Source organism: Leguminivora glycinivorella, chromosome 20 (genome assembly GCF_023078275.1).
Source record: "Leguminivora glycinivorella isolate SPB_JAAS2020 chromosome 20, LegGlyc_1.1, whole genome shotgun sequence".
NCBI lineage: Eukaryota > Metazoa > Arthropoda > Insecta > Lepidoptera > Tortricidae > Leguminivora > Leguminivora glycinivorella.
Window position 1 is genome coordinate 1,814,932 of NC_062990.1, and position 24,166 is coordinate 1,839,097.

General features: G+C 36.2%; 1 protein-coding gene across 1 annotated transcript; it reads left to right on the forward strand.

Annotated features, from left to right (window-relative positions):
• Positions 1-1,377: 1,377 nt before the first annotated feature.
• Positions 1,378-23,840, forward strand: LOC125237233 (pro-resilin-like). The gene is made up of 8 exons (XM_048144239.1): positions 1,378-1,387; positions 1,959-1,993; positions 3,112-3,173; positions 3,726-3,827; positions 17,182-17,831; positions 19,129-19,235; positions 21,626-21,760; positions 22,665-23,840. Exons 2-8 carry the CDS (start codon positions 1,988-1,990, stop codon positions 22,824-22,826), a joined length of 1,224 nt encoding a protein of 407 aa, XP_048000196.1. The 5' UTR covers positions 1,378-1,387; positions 1,959-1,987; the 3' UTR covers positions 22,827-23,840.
• Positions 23,841-24,166: the final 326 nt, after the last annotated feature.

Sequence of the window (24,166 nt, forward strand, 5' to 3'; positions counted from 1 at the left end):
AATTATAATAGCACTCGTAAAACTGTATCAATATTGATTGAAGGACTGACTTGCACCTGTACACGTCACGATCGGAACTGGGGCGAGTGAACTTGCATGATAAAATGCTCCACCGTTAAAAATGCTTTTTTTTTTGCAATAATATAAAAAAATCTGGCAATATTTCAGACAGACTATGAAAAATTGTATAATACTCGTACCTTTATATTTTTATGGAAAAATGCAGTTTTATTAAAAAAAAATAAGTTTAGGCAGTATTTCCGATTTTTTTGAAAATATTGCCAACCAAATAAATAGTCAACGTCCTTAGAACGGATGTTAGTGGATATAAAATCGACTTTACGTCCTATAATAAAATAGTGTAACTTTTATAATAGCACTCGTAAAACTGTATCAATATTGATTGAAGAACTGACTTGCACCTGTACACGTCACGATCGGAACTGGAGCGAGTGAATTTGTATGATACCAATAAATATTATGCTTTAATTTCAAATAGCCGGGTAATATTTCAGACAAATTATAGGGTTAATCATTTTTCGATCAAAATATAAAACTATGTTTTTATTTTTGTACGTAAATTAATTTTAATAATATTCAAAAAATTTGTTTGAGCAATATTTCCGTTGGCAATATTTTCAATAATACCTTTTTACAAATGTTGCCAATCACATACACAGTCCTTAAAAATAGATTAGAACCCTAGAATATAATAACGGTAGGGTAATAAAAATTAGCTAAGGCAATCGAACTTATTGTAGAAAAATGAAGATAAGGATAGGTATGTATTCATTAAAAATTACATTTAGTCAGGATCTGGCATCTAAGCGACATGGCAAATACAACTGAAATGTTTATTATTGTATAGAAAATTACTGTATACAACATATAAAAAATAATAAGGCCCTGTTAATTACCTAATATTTTTAAGAACATTTTTTGTGAAGACGTCCCACTTTGTCGATTGCTATAAAGCCGCTTTGTCAGTTCATTCATATAAAGATACAAGTAAATCTCACCTTAATGGTAACCGCCAAAGTGGGACGTTACTAAACACACTCAGATTTGCTTGTAAGATTTGTAATTTTTTGAATTTGTCAAAGTAGAGTATGCACCCATTCAATGGAAGCAGATGCGCCAATCTCCTTACACTATTCCGTACCTCACCAAGCAACTATAACCTTATAGCTCAACAAAACCAGTGTAAAAGCCTTCTCAAATCGCTTACACAAGTCTTACTTCTGAGTTCAACTTATACTGGTCCGTCAGGATTTTAGTCTACTTGCTTATGTGTAACTTTTCGGAATACTTAGTGGTAATAGTGCACAAATCGTATATAAGCTGAGGACCCTGTGATGGGCACCATTCGTTCATCCGCTTAAGTTTGGTTAGTCTTATTTAGATTGGATATTTGAATTAGATTAAGGTTTGATCGATTTAGGATTACATTTAAAATAGGTACAATTTAATTATTGAAAGGATATAAAGTTATTACTTATATAAATAGTTCCATAGTAGGAAGTATCCCTTTTTTTTTCAATTTATTATGTTAAATGAAGAAGATAACGCTATTTCAGTTAATAATTTAGTTGAATTAAAGGCCTAGATTGTAAACTAATCATTATAATTTCAAAATACTTTATATAAACCTAAATCTCCCCCTTTAATATACATATAAGAATAATATCTAATCAACTAATTATTAAAAAAAAAATAAGGGTATCTTATAAACATAACATTTATATAAGTAAAGCTAGCAAATAGTTAGTTTACTATTACATCATGATAATCGTATTGGCAGCTATCAGTTCTTGAATTATTTCTGTTGTCAACGAAATTAGAAAATCAGATTAATATATTAATTCTGTCAGTGTCCGTATTTGATATATAACTTTAACTGTTTTACCTCATTCGTAATTATAAGTATATACAACTATAAAACTGTGTTTCATTGGCAGATTGGAGGAAATACAGCAAAATACCAAATATGAGGGTGAGTTAAATTGATATTTATATAAAATCTACTATTTGAAAATGTGTTCGTTGTTGCCAACATAAAGTTTACGTTCACGGCTACTTATGGTGGTTATGGTGAAGCAAGCAAGCGTGTTTATATAATAAATATTGCATGATGTTATCATTTATCAAATAATTACCATCAAATAAACATTATTTTATACTTATCATTAAAATTCATTCATTATTTGAATTTTTTAATTAAGCTTAGAAATATAAGAAATGCGGGAAAACTAACTGGAGAGATTCTGCTCTCGATTCTAAAGCCAGCCGCTATACCACTGAGCTACCGAGACTTACCAGTTGACAGCCAAATAGGTATTAGATACCATAATTCAAGCGCATCTTTAAAGTGCGCAATTTTTAGGGTTCCGTAGCCAAAATGGCAAAAACGGAACCCTTATAGTTTCGTCATGTCCGTCTGTCCGTCTGTCCGTCTGTCCGTCTGTCCGTCTGTCACAGCCGATTTACTCGGAAACTATAAGTACTACAGTGATGAAATTTGATGGGAATATGTGTTGTATGAACCGCTACAAAATTATGACACTAAATAGTAAAAAAAAGAATTGGGGGTGGGGCCCCCATACATGTAACTGAGGGATGAAAATTTTTTTTTCGATGTACATACCCGTGTGGGGTATCAATGGAAAGGTCTTTTAAAATGATATAAAGTTTTCTAAAAAACATTTTTCTTAAAGTGAACGGTTTTTGAGATATCAGCTCTCAAAGTCGTAAAAAGTATGTCCCCCCCCCTCTATTTTTATAACTACGGGGTATAAAATTCTAAAAAAAATAGAGGTGATGCATGCTAATTAACTCTTTCAACGATTTTTGGTTTGATCAAAGTATCTCTTATAGTTTTTGAGATAGGTTGATTTAACTGTAATTTTGGTTAAGTTATTGGTTTATTATATTTGCTGCTACGGAACCCTTTGTGCGCGAGCCCGACTCGCACTTGGCCGGTTTTTTCTAGAGGCGAGACAGAGATTTTTTGCTATTTTTTTTTTATTTATAACTTTTATAAGCAACAGATATTAAAATATTCGTATTTCCTATAATAGTGCAAAATTAATTTAGGTTTTTTTATTATTTCAGATATTCCTAGCGTGTACGTTGTTGGTGGTGTCAACGTTAGCCGAACCACCCGTGGACAATAGGTTAGTTTGCTATATATTTTTGTGTGTAAGACCATAAAACAATAACATAGGTGTGTGAGTTTTATGATTTTATCTTTTTATGCTATAGTATAAACAGAAAAAAAAAGTCAGTTTTGCTCAAATATTATTTTAATTTTTGAAACTCCTGCTAAATTATGTATTTTTGAACTGTGATTTATTTATTTTAATTGTACTGTTTGGACCATATGTTGTCTGAAATAAACGGATTTATTATTTTATTATTATAGGTATTATGTAGAGTCATATTAGATACAGTACTACGGATTCTTAATACCTACGAATGAAAGCAAAACTGAATTGAACCTTGCACAAGTTGCACTCCAGGGGGATAAGTTGCTGGGGGTTCAATTACAATTTATGTAGACTTTAAACATATACAAATACGGTATTTAAATATACGAATATACTCACGTTAATATACGGAGTCTAGCCGCCGCGAACACTCATATCTGAATATATTTAACGTGAGTTACATCCGTAGATTTAAAAATAACAAACTTTTTGTTAAATAATCATTATCCTCAATTCCAGATACCTCCCACCTCAGCAGGATTTCAATGGTGGCTATTCGCCCCCGTCACAAAGTTATGGTGCCCCTGGCGGTGCCCCCAGGCAAACGGATGCTGTATTCGGGTAAGTCAATAATACTACGCAAAAAAAAAACGGGAAATATTGCCAAAAAATATTTTGAGAAAAAAATATTTTACAATCACTCTCTACTTAATTTCCCATACCATTTCTATTAAAATATTATCAATTCTATTAAACCTTGAACTGGGTACCCAGTCGGAAATATGGCCAAAATATTTTTTTACAAAAATATCTTAATTATCTACGTACTAACGGTTTTGTCACAGTATCAATAGCTAATTCAGTAGCAATGTGTACTTCATTTCTAGAAATCCTTTTGATAATTTTTTTTGGCAATATTTTCGTACTTAGTCCGGATTAGAGATGGGCGCTGACGGGTCGGTATTTATACCGGGAAAATACCCATATCTACCCAATCTACCCGGTATTTACCCGTATCTACCCAAATGAGCGGGTATAAAAAATAATCTATGAAATTAAAGATTATTCTTAATTTACATGACTGAAATATATTTTTCTACTAAAATAAATACATATATTTGACTAACTAATATTAAAATGTTAACAGAGATTCCAAATATTCCATATTTCATGTGTAATTTACCACATTCAATTAAAAAGTTGTATTCTCCAGATGTTTTAGGCCCACTAAGTATTCAAATAACTTACTTAACTTAAACACGGTGGACAGACAAATTCAAATTCATTAGCCAATGAGGTCACAGCTTTGCAAAACGCCAGGTAGTTGCATCCGTATTGAAAGGGTGCAATAAGTCACTTGACCGGTCAGTTACTTTTTTTTATTTTTATTTATGGGATACTTATAATTTAGTTTGTACTTAGTTAAACAAGCGCCACGTCCATGTGTGATTTTAATTAACACTTGCTTTGAATTCGGACTGTAATAATGCCTTCTATGTGACTTCGGCTAGATAGTAGGCTTTACTTTTTTTTTTTTTCCGTTATCTAATAGATATATTTATTTATTGGACAAAAATAACACTAAATATTTTACAACCCATTATCCGCAACGCAGGCTTCGTCATGAGGTTACAGCCATAAATCTAGGTAGGCTTTACCAAACAAACAGCAAGTAACATTTTAGTGCTATAATTTTGGTTTTCGACGCTAAAAGCTACTATACATGTCGTATAAAGGTTTTCGGCGTGACCGCCTGTCGTATAAAAGCCTCCAGTCACACCTTTTAGCTCTATAAGCTTGTACCGCTAAAAGGTGTTATTAGGAAGTGACGTAAACGTTTATATCACCATTTTATAGAGCCGCTATAGGCCTGGTCTATAACAGGATCAAATATGACTACTATAGGTCTATATTATTGTATAATAGTGTTAGGAATCACTGCTATGCAATCAACTTGCGCTACTAAGGTTCCCGACAAGCCGCTATAGTTGTTGCGTTATACAGCTAAAAGGTGTTATTAGGAAGTGATGTAAACGTTTATATCACCATTTTATAGAGCCGCTATAGGCCTGGTCTATAACAGGATCAAATATGACTATTATAGAACAATATTACTGTATAATGGTGTTAGAAATCACTGTTATGCAATCAATTTGCGCTATTAAGGTTACCAACAAGCCGCTTATAGTATTTTTAGTAGTTGTGTTTTAACAGATTTAAAACCTAACTATACCACTATTTTGGGATATAGTGGCTTTGGAAAACACTGCTATAGTATTTAACACTGTATAGTAGTGATATGAATACCATTATAGAGCTATTTTTATAATGAAGTTTTCAGGATACGTTTATATAGCTTTGAAAAGGTTATAGTCGTTTTCTAATGCCTTTTATATCTCATCGCCGTATACGCCACAATGACTCTTTAAATATCACAGACCTGTTGAATAATGATTTCGGTATCTCTTTTAAAACACAATAGCGTTATAGCTGAGTTTACTATATGTTTTATAAACCAAATCAGATATATAAGAGTAGAAAACGATTACTTTTAAATGACAATTTTGACCTTAAAAGGCTGCTTTATGGTGTTTATACATCGTAATTATGAAATCAGGCCAAAGATGCGGTATCTGGTTCCGTACAGTGTTTTTCTAGAAATAAACTTTAAAAATACACATAGCGACCAATTGTAGTTTAGATTTGTCATACTAAAAAGAAAATAACATTTATTAATACTGTTTAAAAGATCTTTCTATAGTAAAACATTGAAAACAAGTATTGTTTTCTATATAAAGAACTTATAAGTTAAACTGGATCATAGTTAAATTCTCATGCAACCCTAATTGAATCCACGATGGCGGGCTTATGGCAGTGAATGCGTATGATAAGTGATATAGTCGAACTATAAAAGCGTATGTTTTACTTCTTGGATCCATAGTAGAAACTATGGTGCCAATAATTTTATTGTATTAAATTATATTTATTTATTTTATTCAAAACATGGTATAAATCGAGGGCGCATTTAAAATACTCCATTAAACTAATATTCTTTTAACGGTAAAATTTCCATCGCATACATTTTTGCAGTAATGATGGAAGTATACGAAATCCAAATTATGTTAATTGACACTAAACTTCACAAGTTCACACGCCACTTTTCGTTAAGTTCCTCGTTTAGAACAGTTTTTGTTAAATATTACACACATTAAATTATTTTAGAAATTTCGCATTAAAAGGGACGGCAACTGCTATTATAGAACAAAATAACCTGTATAACGGAATCTCAAATGCTACTATAGCATACATTGATACTATAATAGCGTTACTGTGTCCTCTATGTCAACAAATTAGCACAATAGTCATCATTACATCACCATTATAGACCTTAAACGTCACGGATGATACTGCTATAGGGCTATTATATCACTAAATGGCTGCATAATTGCGCCAAATCGGCTCTACAGTACCAATATAGACTATTTATAGGACCATTTAGTGTGATTTAATTTGGTGTCCTCGACCACTATAGAACCAGAAATTGTTACTTGAGAGGAACTATAATAAGCACACAAAATTTCATCCCCATCGGTTCAGCCATTTAGGACGAGGAGGTAACAAACACACAAGCATGTCAATGATATTTAACAAATTCCTTATTCAATACAAATACTTCGATATATGTTAATAGAACTATATTAATAAAATATAAATATATTATACAATACCAAGAAAACATTTTTTCGCGATTAAATACAATTTATGACCCATTTTATTACAATATTTATTTATACCCACCCATTAGGGTAGAAAAGGTAAATATCGGGTAGATTGGGTAAATACCCGGTAAATACCCGATATCTACCCCGGGTATTTTCCCGCCGCCCATCTCTAGTCCGGATCTTAAGGAGTAATTTTCTTCTGAAAATGAGTCATTATTTCGCTCGCCATGTGGGCATAACAAAGCAGTATATGATTAAAATGTGAATTATACCATCAAACCTATAAGTAGGCAGATACACCGATAGATCGGGTTGTCGGGGTATTTATATTTAAATTATTTAATATTTAGTAGGCATAAATAAGAATATACGTATTATAGTAATACCAAACAAATTTGAGAGAGATTTTGACAGAAGTTTGAAGTTTAAACTTTTTTTTTTTCAATTATTTTTGGTACCTATGTATATTTACGCGAATAATTTATCTTTGAAATGCGCTAATAAGCGCTGGTAGCCTAGCGGTAAGAGCGTGCGACTTTCGATCCGGATGTCGCGGGTTCGAACCCGGCTCGTACAAGCGCTTTCGTAAAACTAGTGCCTACGCCAAATCTTGGGATTAGTTGTCAATGCGGTCAATGCTCCCATGAGCCGTGGCAGATGCCGGGATAACGCAAGGAGGATGATGATAAATTTATCATTGAAATGTATTTACTTATAATATACAGGGTGATTCATGAGTCGTGAGCAGGAGTGAACAGGGTACTGGGGAGGGTCACGCTGAGCAACTTTCATAATGGGGCAACACTGAATTGTGATTATTTTTCTTAACTATGACTTAATTGATAAGTACTTAATTGATAGCTAATTATCAATTAAGGTCAGGTGGGGTAAGGGAAACATACTTCATTTTTTATATTTTACATCGAGCTCTAATCACTTTATTTAATGTCGTATATTCATCTTGACCGACACAAAGTATGCTTCTTTAAGTCTGCTTTCTAGGGCGAAATTAATTTTTAAACTAGCTTTATTGCATGTAGCTGGAAATTGATAAAATGTTTAGGCTGGTCCTGCCGTTTCCCTTTCCCGGGTTTTGGGGTAAGGGAAACACTTCGCTAAAATCTCAAAGTATTGGTGCTAGTGTGGATTATACCGGCAATGTAAATAAAAAAAAACATCATCAATCAAATGGAGACTTTGGTTCTTTGACATATAGTTTAAAATAGAAAATATTTACATAAATTGAAATTCGGGGTAAGGGGAACATATGGGCTTGAGACAGGGGTGGTTAACTAAAAATTATAATTGTTTTTAAAGATTTTTTTACAAGTTTTTTTCGAAAATTCAAATTTCAGTATTGCAAATTTAAAAACGACTATTAATTATTAGTAATTAATCGTATTTAAAATACTGAAGCTTGGATCAATACAAAATTTCTGTACTTATAGAATATGTGTCTCTGAAAATGTTCATGACCCCTGAAATCGGGAAAAGGAAACATATGTTCCACTTACCCCGCTTATGGTAGTTCCCGTTACCCCGGTATGTCATTTGTAGGTAGTGTTATGAATCACGTTGAATTTTCATATTTACGGCATAGTTTTCTCAAATTCAAATACCAGACATGAACATTAAACATATATAGGAATATTTACAGATATCAAAAGTCTTCGGACATGACTTTTTGCTACCCAAATCACTACACAAAATAATACTCGTCCAACTCGTGGTCTTGTAGCACGACAACTGATTTTTTGTTTTTGTCAAGGACGCACACTCCTTAGAGCTAGCGCTATTTTTGTTTTTGTTTTGGAACTAAATCCTAGGTTGTACCTTACCGACCACCAAATGACCCAGCTACAGTCTATGAATTCAGAGTTACCAATCAGTGTTTCCCTTCCCCCATAGTCCCCCTTACCCCACCTGACCTTACGTTCTAATTATGACTTAATTGATGATTAACTATCAATTAAGTCATAGTTAAGAAAAAAAAATTCACAATTTAGTGTTGCTCCATTATGAAAGTTGCTCAGTGTGACCCTCCCCAGTACCCTGTTCACTCCTGCTCACGACTCATGTATCACCCTGTATAGGTAATAATAATAATGGAATATATACGTCCCACTGCTGGGCACAGGCCTCCTCTCACGCATGAGAGGTCTCTACTACTGTTAGCTACTTTACCTAATATAAATATTGATTAATATAATTTTTAATGTTAAACAATAGTTATTTGTTATACAAGGGGGCAAAGTTGTATTTTAACGCCGAGTGTGGAATTGAAAAACGAGCAAGTGAAAGGATTCTATAGTTGAACCACGAGCGAAGCGAGTGGTTCGAGAATAGAATCCTGAACTTGCGAGTTTTTTTAACATGCGAGAAGTAAAATACATTTGCACCCGAGTGTAACACAAAACTTTTCCCCTCACTATAGCGAGGAAACTAAAATGCAAAAAATGCGTTTATTACTGCTTCCAGTAGTTCCACGGGTGGTAAATCATCTTTATTACTAGATTCACCTACATTTATCAATTTTAAAGCAGTTAATTTGAATTTATTCAAGGTCAAATTACTTTACCCACTAGTGGATAAAATGCGTTTTTACCCGCTGGTATTAAAGGACAAAACACGTGTTTCCGAGCTAGTGAGGGGAAAAAATCTTTAAATATATTTTGTTAAGACTAGAGGAATTGCCAAAGAAGCTTTCATTCGACGGCTCTCAAATCTCAATAATAAAAGGTCTCTTTTGACTGGACTACATGTCGTGATCCCCCACGGTCTGTATGACGTACATAATTGCAAACCGCTAATTCTCGGGCGCTCCACTTTGACTGGGGTAATGGCCTCCATTTTGAAATCTAACAGTTACTTAAACTGTGAGGCCTACTAAATATTTTCAGTTCCAAAATATAAGCAATGTAACATGGGGAACCATTTTTAGGGTTCCGTAGTCAACTAGGAACCCTTATAGTTTCGCCATGTCTGTCTGTCCATCCGTCCGTCCGCGGATAATTTCAGTGACCGTTAGCACTAGAAAGCTGAAATTTGGTACCAATATATATATATTAATTACGCCGACAAAGTGGTAAAATAAAAAGTGAAAAAAAAAAAATGTTTTGTTAGGTTAGGTTAGGTTAGTACCCCCCCTACATGTAAAGTGGGGACTGATTTTTTTTTCATTCCAACCCCAACGTGTGATATATTGTTGGATAGGTATTTAAAAATGAATAAGGGTTTCATGAAATCATTTTTTGATAATATTAATATTTTTGGAAATAATCGCTCCTAAAGAAAAAAATCACAAAAGTACAACTTTATAAAGGCTTTCTAGGAAAATTGTTTTGAACTTGATAGGTTCAGTAGTTTTTGAGAAAAATAGGGAAAACTACGGAACCCTACACTGAGCGTGGCCCGACACGCTCTTGGCCGGTTTTATACTACGTCGGTGGCAAACAAGTATAGTACCTACGGGCCGCCTGATGGAAAGCGGTCACCGTAACCTATGGACGCCTGCAACTCAAGGAGTGGCACATGCGCGTTTCCAACCCATTATAAACTTGTACACTCCCTTTTGCTGTGTTAAGTACACAGCAAAAAGGTGTGTACAAGTTCCATGGAGGGTTCGGGTTACCGACGACTCAAAGGACAATAGACGGAACAAATTAGTTCCACATGTCCTTCCGTCATCAGCACACCGCACCCTCGTTGAGCTCTGGCAGCCTTACTCACCGGCACACAACACTTTTTTTTATGGGATATGAGACAAACGAGCAGACAGGTCGCCTGATGGTAAGCGATCACCGCCGCCCATGGACACCCGAAACACCAGAGGTGTAGGAGGTGCGTTGCCGGCCTTTAAGATGAGCGTACGCTTTTTTCTTGACGATTAATTTCTGTACCTTGTCGCTTTAAATCGTTTGACAATTTCATATGACATTTTAAACAAGACGTTAATGTGACAAGGTATAGAAAACATGACATATTTATGCCGGTGACTGTACGCTGTTAAGAGGATACGGTAGCGAAAATGCTAAAATGGAAAGGGAATCTTTCAAATTGGGAATTTTAGTTAAATATACAAGTGTTATTAACTATATTTATCGAAAAAAATTGTCCATTAAGAACAACTCAGTCAAAAGATATTTCAAAAAAATCTTTAAAATCGAGGTTCCGCTCTCGACTCTTTCCTCCTTCAAAACTTAACCAATCGGGACGAAATTTGAGAATCTGAATAAAAATGAAATAATCTATGTCGGACCGTTTAGCTTTTTTGATTAATTGTTACCAATCTTGAGTATCACACCTTTTTTTGCACCACAATGAAAAAGGCCGTTTTTGTAAATTTTTGATTGGCTATAGAATCTTTAAAAAGCAGAATATCAAAAAAATCAAAACGGTCCGACACAGATAAAAATAATAACAATCTGTGTTAAAAAAATCATTGCTCTATCTTCAAAAACCAGGGAGGAAATAGTCGAGAGCGTTTGTATGGAGAATTGACCCCTACCGTATCGTCTTAAAATTACGCATACTCAAACGAGTACGAGAATAATGTTATCAATAGTTATTTTGTTGGCGAGTTTTTCAATTTGCAATGTGCAATTTGCACTCGTGTGTAACACAAAACTTTTCCCCTCACTATAGCGAGGAAAGTACAACGCAAAAAACCGGCCAAGAGCGTGTCAGGCCACGCTCAGTGTAGGGTTCCGTAGTTTTCCGTATTTTTCTCAAAAACTACTAAACCTATCAAGTTGAAAATAATTTACTAGGAAGTCTTTATAAAGTTCTTTTGTAATTTTTTTCATATTTTTTAAACATATGGTTCAAAAGTTAGAGGGGGGGACACACTTTTTTTTCCTTTAGGAGCGATTATTTCCGAAAATATTAATATTATCAAAAAACAATTTTAGTAAACCCTTATTCATTTTTAAATACCTATCCAACAATATATCACACGTTGGGGTTGAAATGAAAAAAAAAATCAGTCCCCACTTTACATGTAGGGGGGGGGGGGGGTACCCTAACAAAACATTTTTTCCACTTTTTATTATACCACTTTGTCGGCGTGATTGATATACATATTGGTACCAAATTTCAGCTTTCTAGTGCTAACGGTCACTGAGATTATCCGCGGACGGACGGACGGACGGACGGACAGACAGACATGGCGAAACTATAAGGGTTCCTAGTTGACTACGGAACCCTAAAAACGCGTTTATCACTGCTTCCAGTAGTTCCACTGGTGGTAAAACATCTTCATCACTAGATTAACCCACTTTTATCAGATTTAAAGCAGAAAATTTGCCTCTATTCAAGGTCAAATTCTTTATCCACTAGTGGATAAAATGCGTTTTTACCCGCTGGTATTAAAGGACATAACACGTGTTTTCGAGCTAGTGAGGGGGGAAAAATATATTGGTGAAAATTTGTCCCGCCAAGACCGGCCTATAATTGGCGATTTAAGGGCGCAGCACACGCAACAAATTAAAAAAGAATGAATGAAATCGTGCCCTGAATGGAAATTCTTGATTAGTCTTGATCGTTTGACCTGACCTCGAGGTCAACTAAGTAATTATGCAACAAAATCTGAACCTTGACTTTGATGGTCTATTGTACAGTCGAAACCACAAGTGACTTTCGCTGAACGGGCATTAGTGGTTTTTTTGTGCGATTTGAATTGACAATGGCGACAATGCATAGTTGGGTAATTAAAATGTCGTTAGTTTTGATAAAAGTTACCCGGTTCGTTCTCAAAAAAGTGGCACCGTCAGGGTAAAGTGAATGAAAAAAAATGAAAATGGTTTTTTGTACCTTTTTGGATTTAAATATGTTTTTGAGTGCATCAATGATACGGAATTAGCGGGAGGGAACGAAATAGTCGTAAAAACGTAGAACTTATGGCGAGTTGAAATTTTAGACATACAGGAGAAAGTGAATAGACAGGGTAGCAGGGAAAACGTGGCAGGATAAAGAGAGTTTGAATAAAAAAACAAGTTTACCACTAATAATTCAACGTATATCGACTATTATGATTTTTTTATTATTCAATTTTTTTTCTTTAAGTAGAAACAAAAGCAAAAAAAGTATTTTTTTAAACAATATCCATTATTTTTTATTCAAAACAGTTGAAGTACAGTAAGTGATATCTGATTATTGTTTTCTGTCACGATGCCTGCAGTGTTTGACTGGTAGAGAATGCCTTAAGGCATTATGTACACCATTTTGTACTTTTTTATGTGAAATAAAGAATAAATAAATAAGTACCTATAATCACAGTCTTGTAAAACAACAAAGCACATAATATCATGATTCACAATGTGAGTTGTACTTGTGCGTGTAATGCCTGCAATGGCTGCCCCAGTGGGAGAGTTGGTTCGTCTCCTTGATGTCTCCTTGGTAACAGATGTCGAGATAATGAGGTCAGTATTTAAAATGAGGGCCACTCTAGGGTCGGACGGTGTGCCTTGGCTCTTTAAACATCTTGGAAGTAGATTACGTGGCCACATTGACGACTGCCTCCGAGAGGGTATAAATTCTCGTTGTAAGGTGGGAAGACTGTGCCTTTCGAAAAAAGGGTAGTCCAGCTGACCGTCCCTTAGGATACCGTCCCATTGTCCTCCTAGATGAAACTGGCACAATGTTGAGCGCATCATCGTAAGTCTCATCTACTGCTGTGCACGCATTTTGGAAGACACGTGCCCAAACATCAGAGATCGGGTTCTGGGAGGAGCGATAGACGCAATTAATGCGCTGCATAAATACAGCGGTCTGGTAGCAGAGAAAAGGCAGGGAGCCATCGCAGTATCTCTTGACATTGCCAATTACTTCGGCTTTCTTCCTTATGTGGTAATAAAATAGGCGCATTGCTTCCACGATGCGCCTTTCTATTTGAAGATCATCATTCACCATAGGGCATTACCTTGCAGATAGAGTAGTGCTCAATGAATCAGGAGGAAGATGCCTAGAAAGACGAATGGGGTGTGGTGTTCCTACCGGCTGCGCCATGTAAACGTATAGGGACAGAGGTCAATGAGACTACGTGCTCAAATCAAGACTGACTTCTTTATTCTTCTTCTTACCCACATGCCTATTCATAATAATCATAATCTACCCACAGTTTTCCACAGGGGTCGGTACTGGGCGCCTGCTCTGGAGCATTGGCTTTGACTTGGCTATCAGAGTAGTCCAACTTCTCCGCATGGTCACCATTTGTTATGCCGATGACACAATAGTAGCCGTGAGGAGAAGAAAGTACCAGGATAATAAGGAGAGTCACAGTGGCAACTGAGCTCACAGTTGGGCGCATTAATTTGTTTGGGCTTGCGGTGTTACTTGCCACGACCGATAACGTGGTTTTCGAGGGAAAGGTTGGCTTCTGCCCGAAGAAAGTGATTGCTGCCGACCTAGCCAAAATGATAATCGTTGACGCTATACGCCGATCAAAATGCAATCTGGTTCTGTCGTGCCTATATGCAAGAGCGATAGGGATGTTGCCTTGCCTGTTGGCGGTGAGGCGATCCCTCTTACGCCCCAAATTAAGTACTTGGGCTTAAATTCAAACCAAAATTGGTACTCCGAGGAACATTTTATCAAATTGGTTCCTAGCCTCGTCGGGACTGCTTCGGCGCTGAGCAGACTATTGCCCAATATCGAAGGACCCAATGATGGGGCATTGGCGCTTATATGCGAACGTCATCCGCAGCGTGTATACAAAATTTCAACTCAGTCGGTTGAACATTTCTGCTTCAAATAGGGTTGCAAGATTTGACCTCAACATCCATACATACAAACATACATACATACATACATTGCAAGTTAGAAAAAACCATGTCAAAATAGCTTTTTTTACTTGTGTTTCTTTATCCTGTCAACAGTCACTTTACCCTGCAGAGTGATGGCAGGATAAAGTTACACAGGGCGTAGTGAAAATCCGATTAACTAGATATTATCTCCGAAACTGTTGATAATACAACTGTCATAATTTTAATATAAATAGTTATACTTCAATACAACATTAAAATGTTATTAGTAAAAAAACTGCCGTATTCATATTTTAAAATAATCATGCCAGAATAAAGTGGACATACCCGTTACAAACTCCGAACGTCACACTTTGAAAACTTCTAACCACAAGACCGCAGCACCTCACACACAAACCTTTACACCGGCGGCTAGAACCATACTGGCTACGTGTTTTACGTATATTAGGATCTCAATAAGACTTTCTGTGTGTGAGTGAGGTGCAATACCGCGGACGCACAGGATATAGAGAAAATATCGCTGGACAAACTTTGAACGTGAAAATTTGTGTTCAAAAGTAATCGAAACATCCCGTGCAACGTATATTTAAGAATATAGTAGTCTATTCTCTACAAAAAACGATATTTTAATATCATACAACTGCAATTCAATAATCTATAGAGCGAAAACTTGAGCAGTGTCGCGTTGTGACATGGCAGGGTACAGTAGAAAACGGTCTTCTTTATTTTTTTTTTACAAAAGTATTATATTTATAGAAAAAATATGTTTTGGCCTCGATGTGTCACGTTAATGCCTACTTATGAAAATTTTAATTATATGTGAAAATTATATATTTCGCATACTTTCTATTCAAAAACGTGATGGCAGGGTACGATGCCACTATTTTGAGAATTACCCACCCAAGTTCAGCTTGGAGGGTTGCCTCTGTTGGGTCTTAAGATAAGGGACCGTCGTGTAAGTACTTAATAAGCGTTGAAAATACCTCCGTCATTTAGACGATGATTTACGAAATGAAGAATGGCCACTAACAATATTTTGAAACTAACTAACCACTGGTTCGAAGGACCAATTTGATTAAATGAGTTATTGATTGACATAGATAATAAACATTTCTTCCGATATGTGACAGACCTTCATACAATGCCATTGCCTATTTTGCAATGAGGAGGCACACTGACATTTATCCCGCCAGGCGGCGCCTGTGCAAGTGCCTAGGCATGTCACTGTCATTCATATGTGACACAGAGAAAAAACATATCATCTTCACCCTTTCACGTATGAAATTCTTTATCTGTGCAATGGAATAATAGGGTGGCGCCATCTATCATAACTTTTGAGTGTGCCTCCTCATTGTAACAGCGGCATTTTCCATGAAGACAACAAACTAAACACTATCGAAATTGCACTACATTTAATTGTAATAACTATGATTCATTCATAACAAATCACACATACACATTACTCACACACACGCGCGCACACACTCATCCTATTTTCTTGCATTTATATAAAATTTAACTTCAGTTATAGGTGAGATATATATATATATATATTTTTTTTTTTTTTTTTTTTCAAAATGTGTAAAATATTGTAACCTTACACCTGATTGTAAATGGGAAGAAACTGGCTCTTGAGACACAGGGAGACCTACTTTGAGAGCCAGGGACCAATATTATATATGCACGTAACCTTATAGTTGCAATAAAGAATATATATATATATTTTTTTTTTATTCATAAAAAGTTTAATAAATTTTTGAAAAACTTTTATCCACGTCTGTACCGTGCCTGATGCTCGTAACTGTATCACGATGATCACGATCTATCGCTTACTATAATGACTATTGATCAAGAATAATACATGTACGAAAATCGGTCAAGTGCGAGTAGAACACTCTACATAGTAGAGCTTTTGTTCGAGTACCTTATGTACTATTTATTAAAGTTTTTCTGGAAAAGATTTGTATTGACCCGACATATACAATTATTATATACTAGCTTTTGCCCGCAGCTTCGCTCGCGTTAGAAAGAGACAAAAAGTAACCTATGTCACTCTCCATCCCTTCAACTATCTCCACTTAAAAAAATCACGTCAATTCGTCGCTCCGTTTTGCCGTGAAAGACAGACAAACAAACAGACACACACACGCACTTTCCCATTTATAATATAAGTATGGATTAGATATACTTGAAGAATAGATATTATTAGAATTAAAATATTTTTGAATAAAAAACTACCAAAGTTGAAAATAAGTGAAGAATGGACTTAATTGATTATTGGCAGAATATTGAACAAAAGAAAGCAACTTGAAGTGATCTATTCATCATTAAATCGAAATAAATGAGACTATTTTTAGCACTATGAGCATTAAAAACTTATACAATACAACTTTTAACTTGATTAAATTGTTTCATTCAAAATATGCGCAATTTGACGAAGTCGAATTGCGAAAACCAGGTCCTCTATAACTTATAACCTATCTTCTCTTTCAGACAACGCCCTTCATCAACCTACGGAGCTCCCAACTCCCGTTCCTCCCGTCCATCCAACCAATACGGACCTCCTCAGGGCAGACAGCCTTCCAACCAATACCTACCCCCTCAGGGAAGGTCCCAACAACCTTCCAATCAGTATGGACCTCCTCAAGGCAGAGCTCAACAGCCATCGAACCAATATGGTCCCCCCTCAAGGTCTCAGCAACCTTCAAATCAATATGGTCCCCCCTCAAGAAGTAATCAGCCTTCGAATCAGTACATACCTCCTCAATCCAGGGCACAAACTCCTTCAAACCAGTACGGACCTCCTCAATCAAGATCTCAAGCTCCATCTACCCAATACGGACCTCCTCAATCCAGATCCCAGACTCCTTCTAATCAATACGGACCTCCCCAATCCAGATCCCAGACTCCTTCCAATCAATACGGACCTCCCCAATCCAGATCCCAATCTCCTTCTAACCAATATGGACCTCCTGGCCAAGACCAGCCTTCAAGCCAATACGGTGCTCCTTTCGGCCAAGCCAGGAACCAGGGCAGGCCATCGAATGAGTATTTGCCCCCTAACCAGAATGGTAGACCGTCGACTGAATATGGCGCGCCTGGATTTGGGAGTCCTTCGCAGGAATATGGAGCACCTAATGGTGGTAAGCTTTTTTTGCCTTTAAACAGTTTAACCCTTCAGGTGGCAAAATCCGGGAGCCGACCGCATGTAAAGTGGCAGGTAACCGGGAGCCGGACTTGAAATAAAAAGCTGTTGAGTGGCAAGGATACCGCTAAATTGACAGAAAAAGTTTACCCTTGAGTGGCGGGGCCCTCACGGGTGGTCATCGCGAATGTTACTTATGTTACAAAAATTATAGTTACTCAAAAAATGTAGGGATGTTGTGCATAAACCATATATCACTGGATTCATTATGAAACGGCTAAAATCATTCCATAGAAAAAAAATACATTCCATTTATGTGAATTTTGCTAGACTCGATCAAATATCAGATGGCTACATTTTCCACTTCCATTTATTAAAGTAACTTTATTTAGGCAAAAAAACAGTAAATTGGAGAAAAAAGTAATTCAGGTACTTAAATATACATTTATTTACACTTATATCTCTTTTTTTAATATATTACAGTACAATTTTTGCGAAAAAGACGGTTTTTAAACACGTGTCTAAAATATGGCAGGCGGATGGTCCAATCAAATTGGGTCATATTTCAAGTTGTTTTGAAGTTGAAGGTGTTGAACCTTTACTGAATGCCGTCCTTGTTTAGTGACGAATGGTTCGTGCAAGTATGAGGAAGCTAGATATAGTTTTAGACGGTTTTATTTATATATTTAGGTATATCGTCGCACGGGGTCCAGGAGCCGGTCCCTGCCACTTAACAGCTTGTTTTTCCCAGAGTCCGGCTCCCGGCGCCTGCCACTCAACGGAATGTTTTATAAAATGACCGCGCCACTTCTCCCCTATGCAACTTGTAGCTCTGCCACCTGAGGGGATAAGTGTGTTTTCACATTATCCGATCCGATATTCGATATATGTAGGACCGATATCCCATACATTTAAGCCGCCATCGTTGATTTTTACCTTTGAAATCCTTCCTACATCCGATATCGGATCGGATAATGTGAAAACGCACAAAGGGCTATTACAATAATTTTCTTTCAATCTTTTTTGATTTACGTGATGCCGCGAACGCGAGTGTCGATTCGAAGCGCAGAAAGTATCCACACTCGCTTTACAAAAGTGACTCAATAATAGTGGCCTTTTTTTATAGACGGTGGCGCCCCTATCATTTTAAACTCTTTTTTGCGGCTGTATGTGACAGTTTAACCAATAAAATGGTGTCAAAGTTTGTTCATTCCATTCGTGCCAACCTACAAATTTCAAAACAACTTTCATTCTTGATTTTTAGCTTAGAGTATGACCAAATATTTATTCTTCAGGTCAGCAATTTGGTCAAGGTGGCAATTTTGGAGACGCTCAGAGCAGGCAGTACCTCCCTCCTGGTACTGGTGGAGGATACGGAGGTGATGATGATGGCAGCAATGAGGTAAGTTGCCCCAGATTAGGTAACTCTAAATCTGATGTAGCTGTCCGTATGCTTAAAAGATCTGATAAAGAATTCCATTCAACGACCGCACCGCAGAAAGACCTTGGAATTTATTCACGTGAGTGAGACCGAGAAAAAAATAAATCTTTCTCGCTCTCACTTGCATGAAAAAGTAAAGCGGTGGGGTCGTTTCTTAGGTACCTATGGATTTTTTCAAAATTAGTAAAAATATGTGGTACTTTCCGTCCATGGGTGTCACTGTCATATCTTTTGCCAGTGTCTATAGACAAAATTTCTAGAGCTTTACATTTTTTTTACTACCACATTGACCGCAATTTTAAAGTTGTCCATTTTAAATACAACAACAACAGTGGCAAGTAATTAAATTAAATAGATAATTAAAATAAACAGGAAATAGGTAATAAAAATTAAAGTTTTGAAAAAATCCGCGACCGCGACATAGTGGACCGATTTTTATGAAACATGGCTAAGAACACTCCCGAGTAACTCAGCTTTCAAACAAAACAAATCTAAATCGGTTCATCCGTTCCGGAGCTACGATACCACAGACAGACACACAGACAGACAGACAGACAGACAGACAGACAGACAGACAGATAGACAGACAGACAAACAAACAGACACCTCAAACGTATAACACCACGCCGTTTTTTGCGTCGGGGGTCGTAGATATTTAGAAGAAAAAGCCAAGCTTTTTAGAGTCATGCAAACAAGTGGCCTCCGTTCCGGGCCACTTGTGTTGCCCGACTGAGGTTTTAGCTTAAAGCTACGGAAGTTACACACTAAGGCCAATTCAAATTCAAACTTAAATCATAGGTATCTAAAGGATATCATTCCAATATCGTTCATTTCGCTCGTGCTTATTCAGCCCGTGAGATTTCAAATTGCCTTCGATTTTCGGGTGAAATCGGACGTATTCGTATAATCCGAAGGCCTTATTTCAAAGCTCACGTAATGTACAAGAGCTGGCTCAAATGGAACGAGTGAATGAAAAAGTCTACACTTTCATTCACTTGTGTGATGTGATACGTAGTAAGTGGTAGCTCTTATCAGCTCCGACTGTATACCGATACAGTGCGTAGCGGAATGCATTAAACGGTCACGAAACGCTCACGATAATATCTCTTTCGTAGCTATCTATCTCTATCGCTCTTGGGTATTGGCGCGACAGAGCCAGACTACATTTCAGTGGCATTTGGCGTAGCAGAAATGCCATTCGGCGACGGGGCTATCAGGTGTCACCCATACAATCAAAGTCCACTCTATTCGCGCCAGCTTTGACAGCAACGACCAGGTAGCTGTATTGGCACGAGCAAGACAAACACTAAATGAAATAATTCAGACATCGTTCTGACATAGGTTTATGTTTGAATTGTCCTGTAAAATACAGATAATTAGTAGCTATAGATCCTACTGCCTAGGCATCTAATGCAGAAACTAGATTAACGAGTTCATTTAATTTTTATTCTTAATCCATTGAAATAAGTTGTAAAATCGATTAGGTTAGTTATTGCACATATCTACAGGTGGTTTTGCTAGCTACATCTACAACTAGGCTAAGTAACAAACGCAGTAACTACAGTTACAAATTCATAGAATTTTGAACTTTGTTATCTTGAAATGAGGTGTAAAATCGAATGGATCGCTGGTAGTACTTAACGCTAAAAGTTTCGATATATTAGCTTGCTTGATATGCGCATGCCTGAAGGAACGTTTACCGGAAGTCCAGAGCCTGTAGCCTTTAGCCAAGAGTACAACATTTTACGTTCTGTACCGTATCGTAGTTAACTCTATCGCTCTTCTAAGATTATTATCTGCTAACCCCTTACTTGTTGAAATAAAGATGTTGGAGGGTAATGTAGATATAGTTTAAGTTAAAAAATTGGTTGATAGAAATTGATTTCTACAACCTCAATGAGCTTTTTCTAAAATTTCCAGGGTTATAATTATAAGTTAGCTTGTAAGCTAATAATTATAGTCAGTAGTTTTTACGAATATTGTATGCTCGAAACGAGCAACTGTTGATACTAGTACTGTATATCCTGTATATCATACCATCTTAATATGTTGTACACAGTTAAGAATGAATAATCATTACTGGGTTGTATGTGAATGATTTGACATTACCAAAAACGTACCTCAGTACCTAGACAGTAGCTAGATAATATTAATATTTGACATCTTAATAAATACCAAGCTAAGAATATGGGCCAAATTATCAAAACTGAGGTTCAAATTTTTAAGCCTGTGTCAAGAGGTGGCAGTCACACTGTGATTAGATACTCATTTTACTTCAATAGTAACTCTCTCTAATACTCAATCCTCTTTGACATTACTGTCCTTAAATTAAAACGTCTTTATACCCTCAGGAACCAGCGAACTACAGCTTCGAGTACATGGTGAAGGATGATGAGTCTGGCAACGATTTTGGACACCGCGAGTCTAGGATGGGAGACCGCGCTGAGGGACTCTACTATGTCCTGTTACCTGATGGCAGAAAACAGGTAGAGCATCAAATAAACAATAGACGGTCAACCAAATCTTGGCACTAAAACAAGGCGGGAAGATCGAAAAATGTAGGACTGACCGGCCAATTGTCTTCATAAAGCGCGTGTTGGTGGAACCATAAACTTCTTCTCCCTAGCTTTATCCCATTTACGTGGGGTCAGCTCTCCTTATACGGCGTCGTCAGGCGCGTCTGTCCTGGGTCGTCTCAGTTGATATTTGAGTGTCTTTGAGGTCCTTTTGGATAAGTTCTATCCATGATGTCTTGGGTCTCCCAGGTCCCCTAGGCTTTTCACTCATCTCCAGTACCCTTCTAGTCATGTGGTCTGGTGGTCGTCTCATGATGTGGCCATACCATCGGAGTCGATTTTCGGTAAGTTTTTTGGTGTAACCATAAACGAGTCACCTAAATCTTCATTGAAATGTAGGGGCGAAGTTTTAATTCCCGTTGAAAATTTCAATTTGCTGGAACTTGTCACACGTCTTTCTTTGGCTTTTTCACAGCCTGATACGAGACACGACATAACCAATCTCAGCAAATGAAGTCTCTTTCTAGCAAAAATGAGAAATGAAAGAGACTTCCTGCAAGTATTGAAGTTAGACGACCGGTCTGGCCTAGCGCGTAGTGACCCTGCCTGCTACGCCGCGGTTCCGGGTTCGAATCCCGGTAAGGTGATGAGCACAGATATTTGTTTTTGAGTTATGGATGTTTTCTATATAAGTACATAAGTATTTGTATTTATATAGTATATTTATCGTTGTCTGAGTACCTGTAAAATAAGTCTTCTTGAGCTTACCATGGGACTCAGTCAATCTGTGTAAGAATGTCCTGTAATATATTTATATTTATTTTATTTATTTATTGTACGATTGACTTGTCTAAAGTAACTTTTCTCATTCCAGACTGTAGAATACGAAGCCGACCAAGACGGTTTCAAGCCCAGGATCTCCTACGAAGACACCGGCGCTGGCGCCGCGGGAGGGTACGACAACAACGCGCAATCTTTTGGACAAGATGGCGGCTACAATCAAAATGGCGGCTACAACCAAAATGGCGGATATTAAAAGAATTTAAGATGGTTTTTCCGCAATGTAAGCTTTTATTGCGTGTAAAAAAAAGATGAATGTATATGCGAAAAAAATTTATGTGATAGAGGTTAGAAGAGACTGTTAGATTTATTAAGCATTGCTGTTTAATACTTATTGGGTTTAAAAACCTCGGTATTTTTGTGACCTCATTTGTACATAGTAAATTTTCTGTTAGTTTTGTTATTTCCTTATGCATATATGTTGTAACAAAACTGATTTGAGGACACAAATTCTGCTACTTATTCTATTTCTTAAATTAATTTTCTCGCTAAAAATTAATGCGTTAATAAATCTAACAGCGTTTTGAAAAGCGGCACTTTCTGTTCGAGTAAAATATGGGGTTTTGAGGCTATGATAGGTTCTTTTACATTACTTTATTTTAAATTTAATGGTATAGTCATTTTGTGGGATTGTATGCTTTGAATTGAACACGGGCGTTAAAGATATTATTTTTCTCTTATTATTTTCAATTTTTCTACCGGTCCTATGTTTTATTAGAACTAGTAGTGCCAATATAGAAAAGTAGTTATTTAATAATTTTATTCCAATGAATATCGACGACTTAAGCTATGTTAAGGGACAACGAGCCATATTACGATACTATTAAAGTACAAAATGCTTTAGCATAGTAAATACTGTAAGTGATGTGATATGTAAAGGAATCAGCGCCAGTCATATGTTATCAAGCTTTAGTTTTTTAACTATTACATATAGGTATCTTTTTTATATACTGTCTTATTTTCAGCGAACCAAAATGGACTCTATCTATTAAAACCTGTTGACCTCATTTTACTATTTGTACCTGTATAAACAAGTTTTATCCTATTGAGTAGGTATTTATGTATATGATTATTTAAACTTTTGTCTGCTGTCATTCAGATGCATATTGTTATATATTACACTTTGACCTTTAACACTATTTATCACAAATTATTTAGTCTTTAGAAAACCTATTATAATCAAATACTCATTGTAAATAAACGAAATTTATACGAATGTTTTGTTTTGTTTATATTTCTGCACCATTTACCATTTTCCGATTAATAATGTTTCCGCTCCAACAAAAAATGACAAAAGTAGTTTTTAGTATACATCTATTGTGTGTTTGTGGTACAGATTTACAGATGGCGCTTCAAAATGGACTCTAAAAAGTTCCACTATCGAGTTCTCTTTGTCCTATATATTGTATCCCTGTGGTTTTACCATACTGCTAAATTTTAGGAAAATGCACCAAATAACCGTTTAATTAAATGACAATAACAGAATTGTCAGTTTATTGCTACAACTTAGTCAATTTTTGTTAATAAAAAAAAATT

Excerpts from the sequence above, each read along its gene's own strand:
- LOC125237233 (XM_048144239.1), top strand. Across the intron at positions 3,828-17,181 it reads CAAACGGATGCTGTATTCGG|ACAACGCCCTTCATCAACCT; the intron begins GTAAGTCAATAA and ends CTTCTCTTTCAG. Across the intron at positions 19,236-21,625 it reads ATGATGATGGCAGCAATGAG|GAACCAGCGAACTACAGCTT; the intron begins GTAAGTTGCCCC and ends TTATACCCTCAG.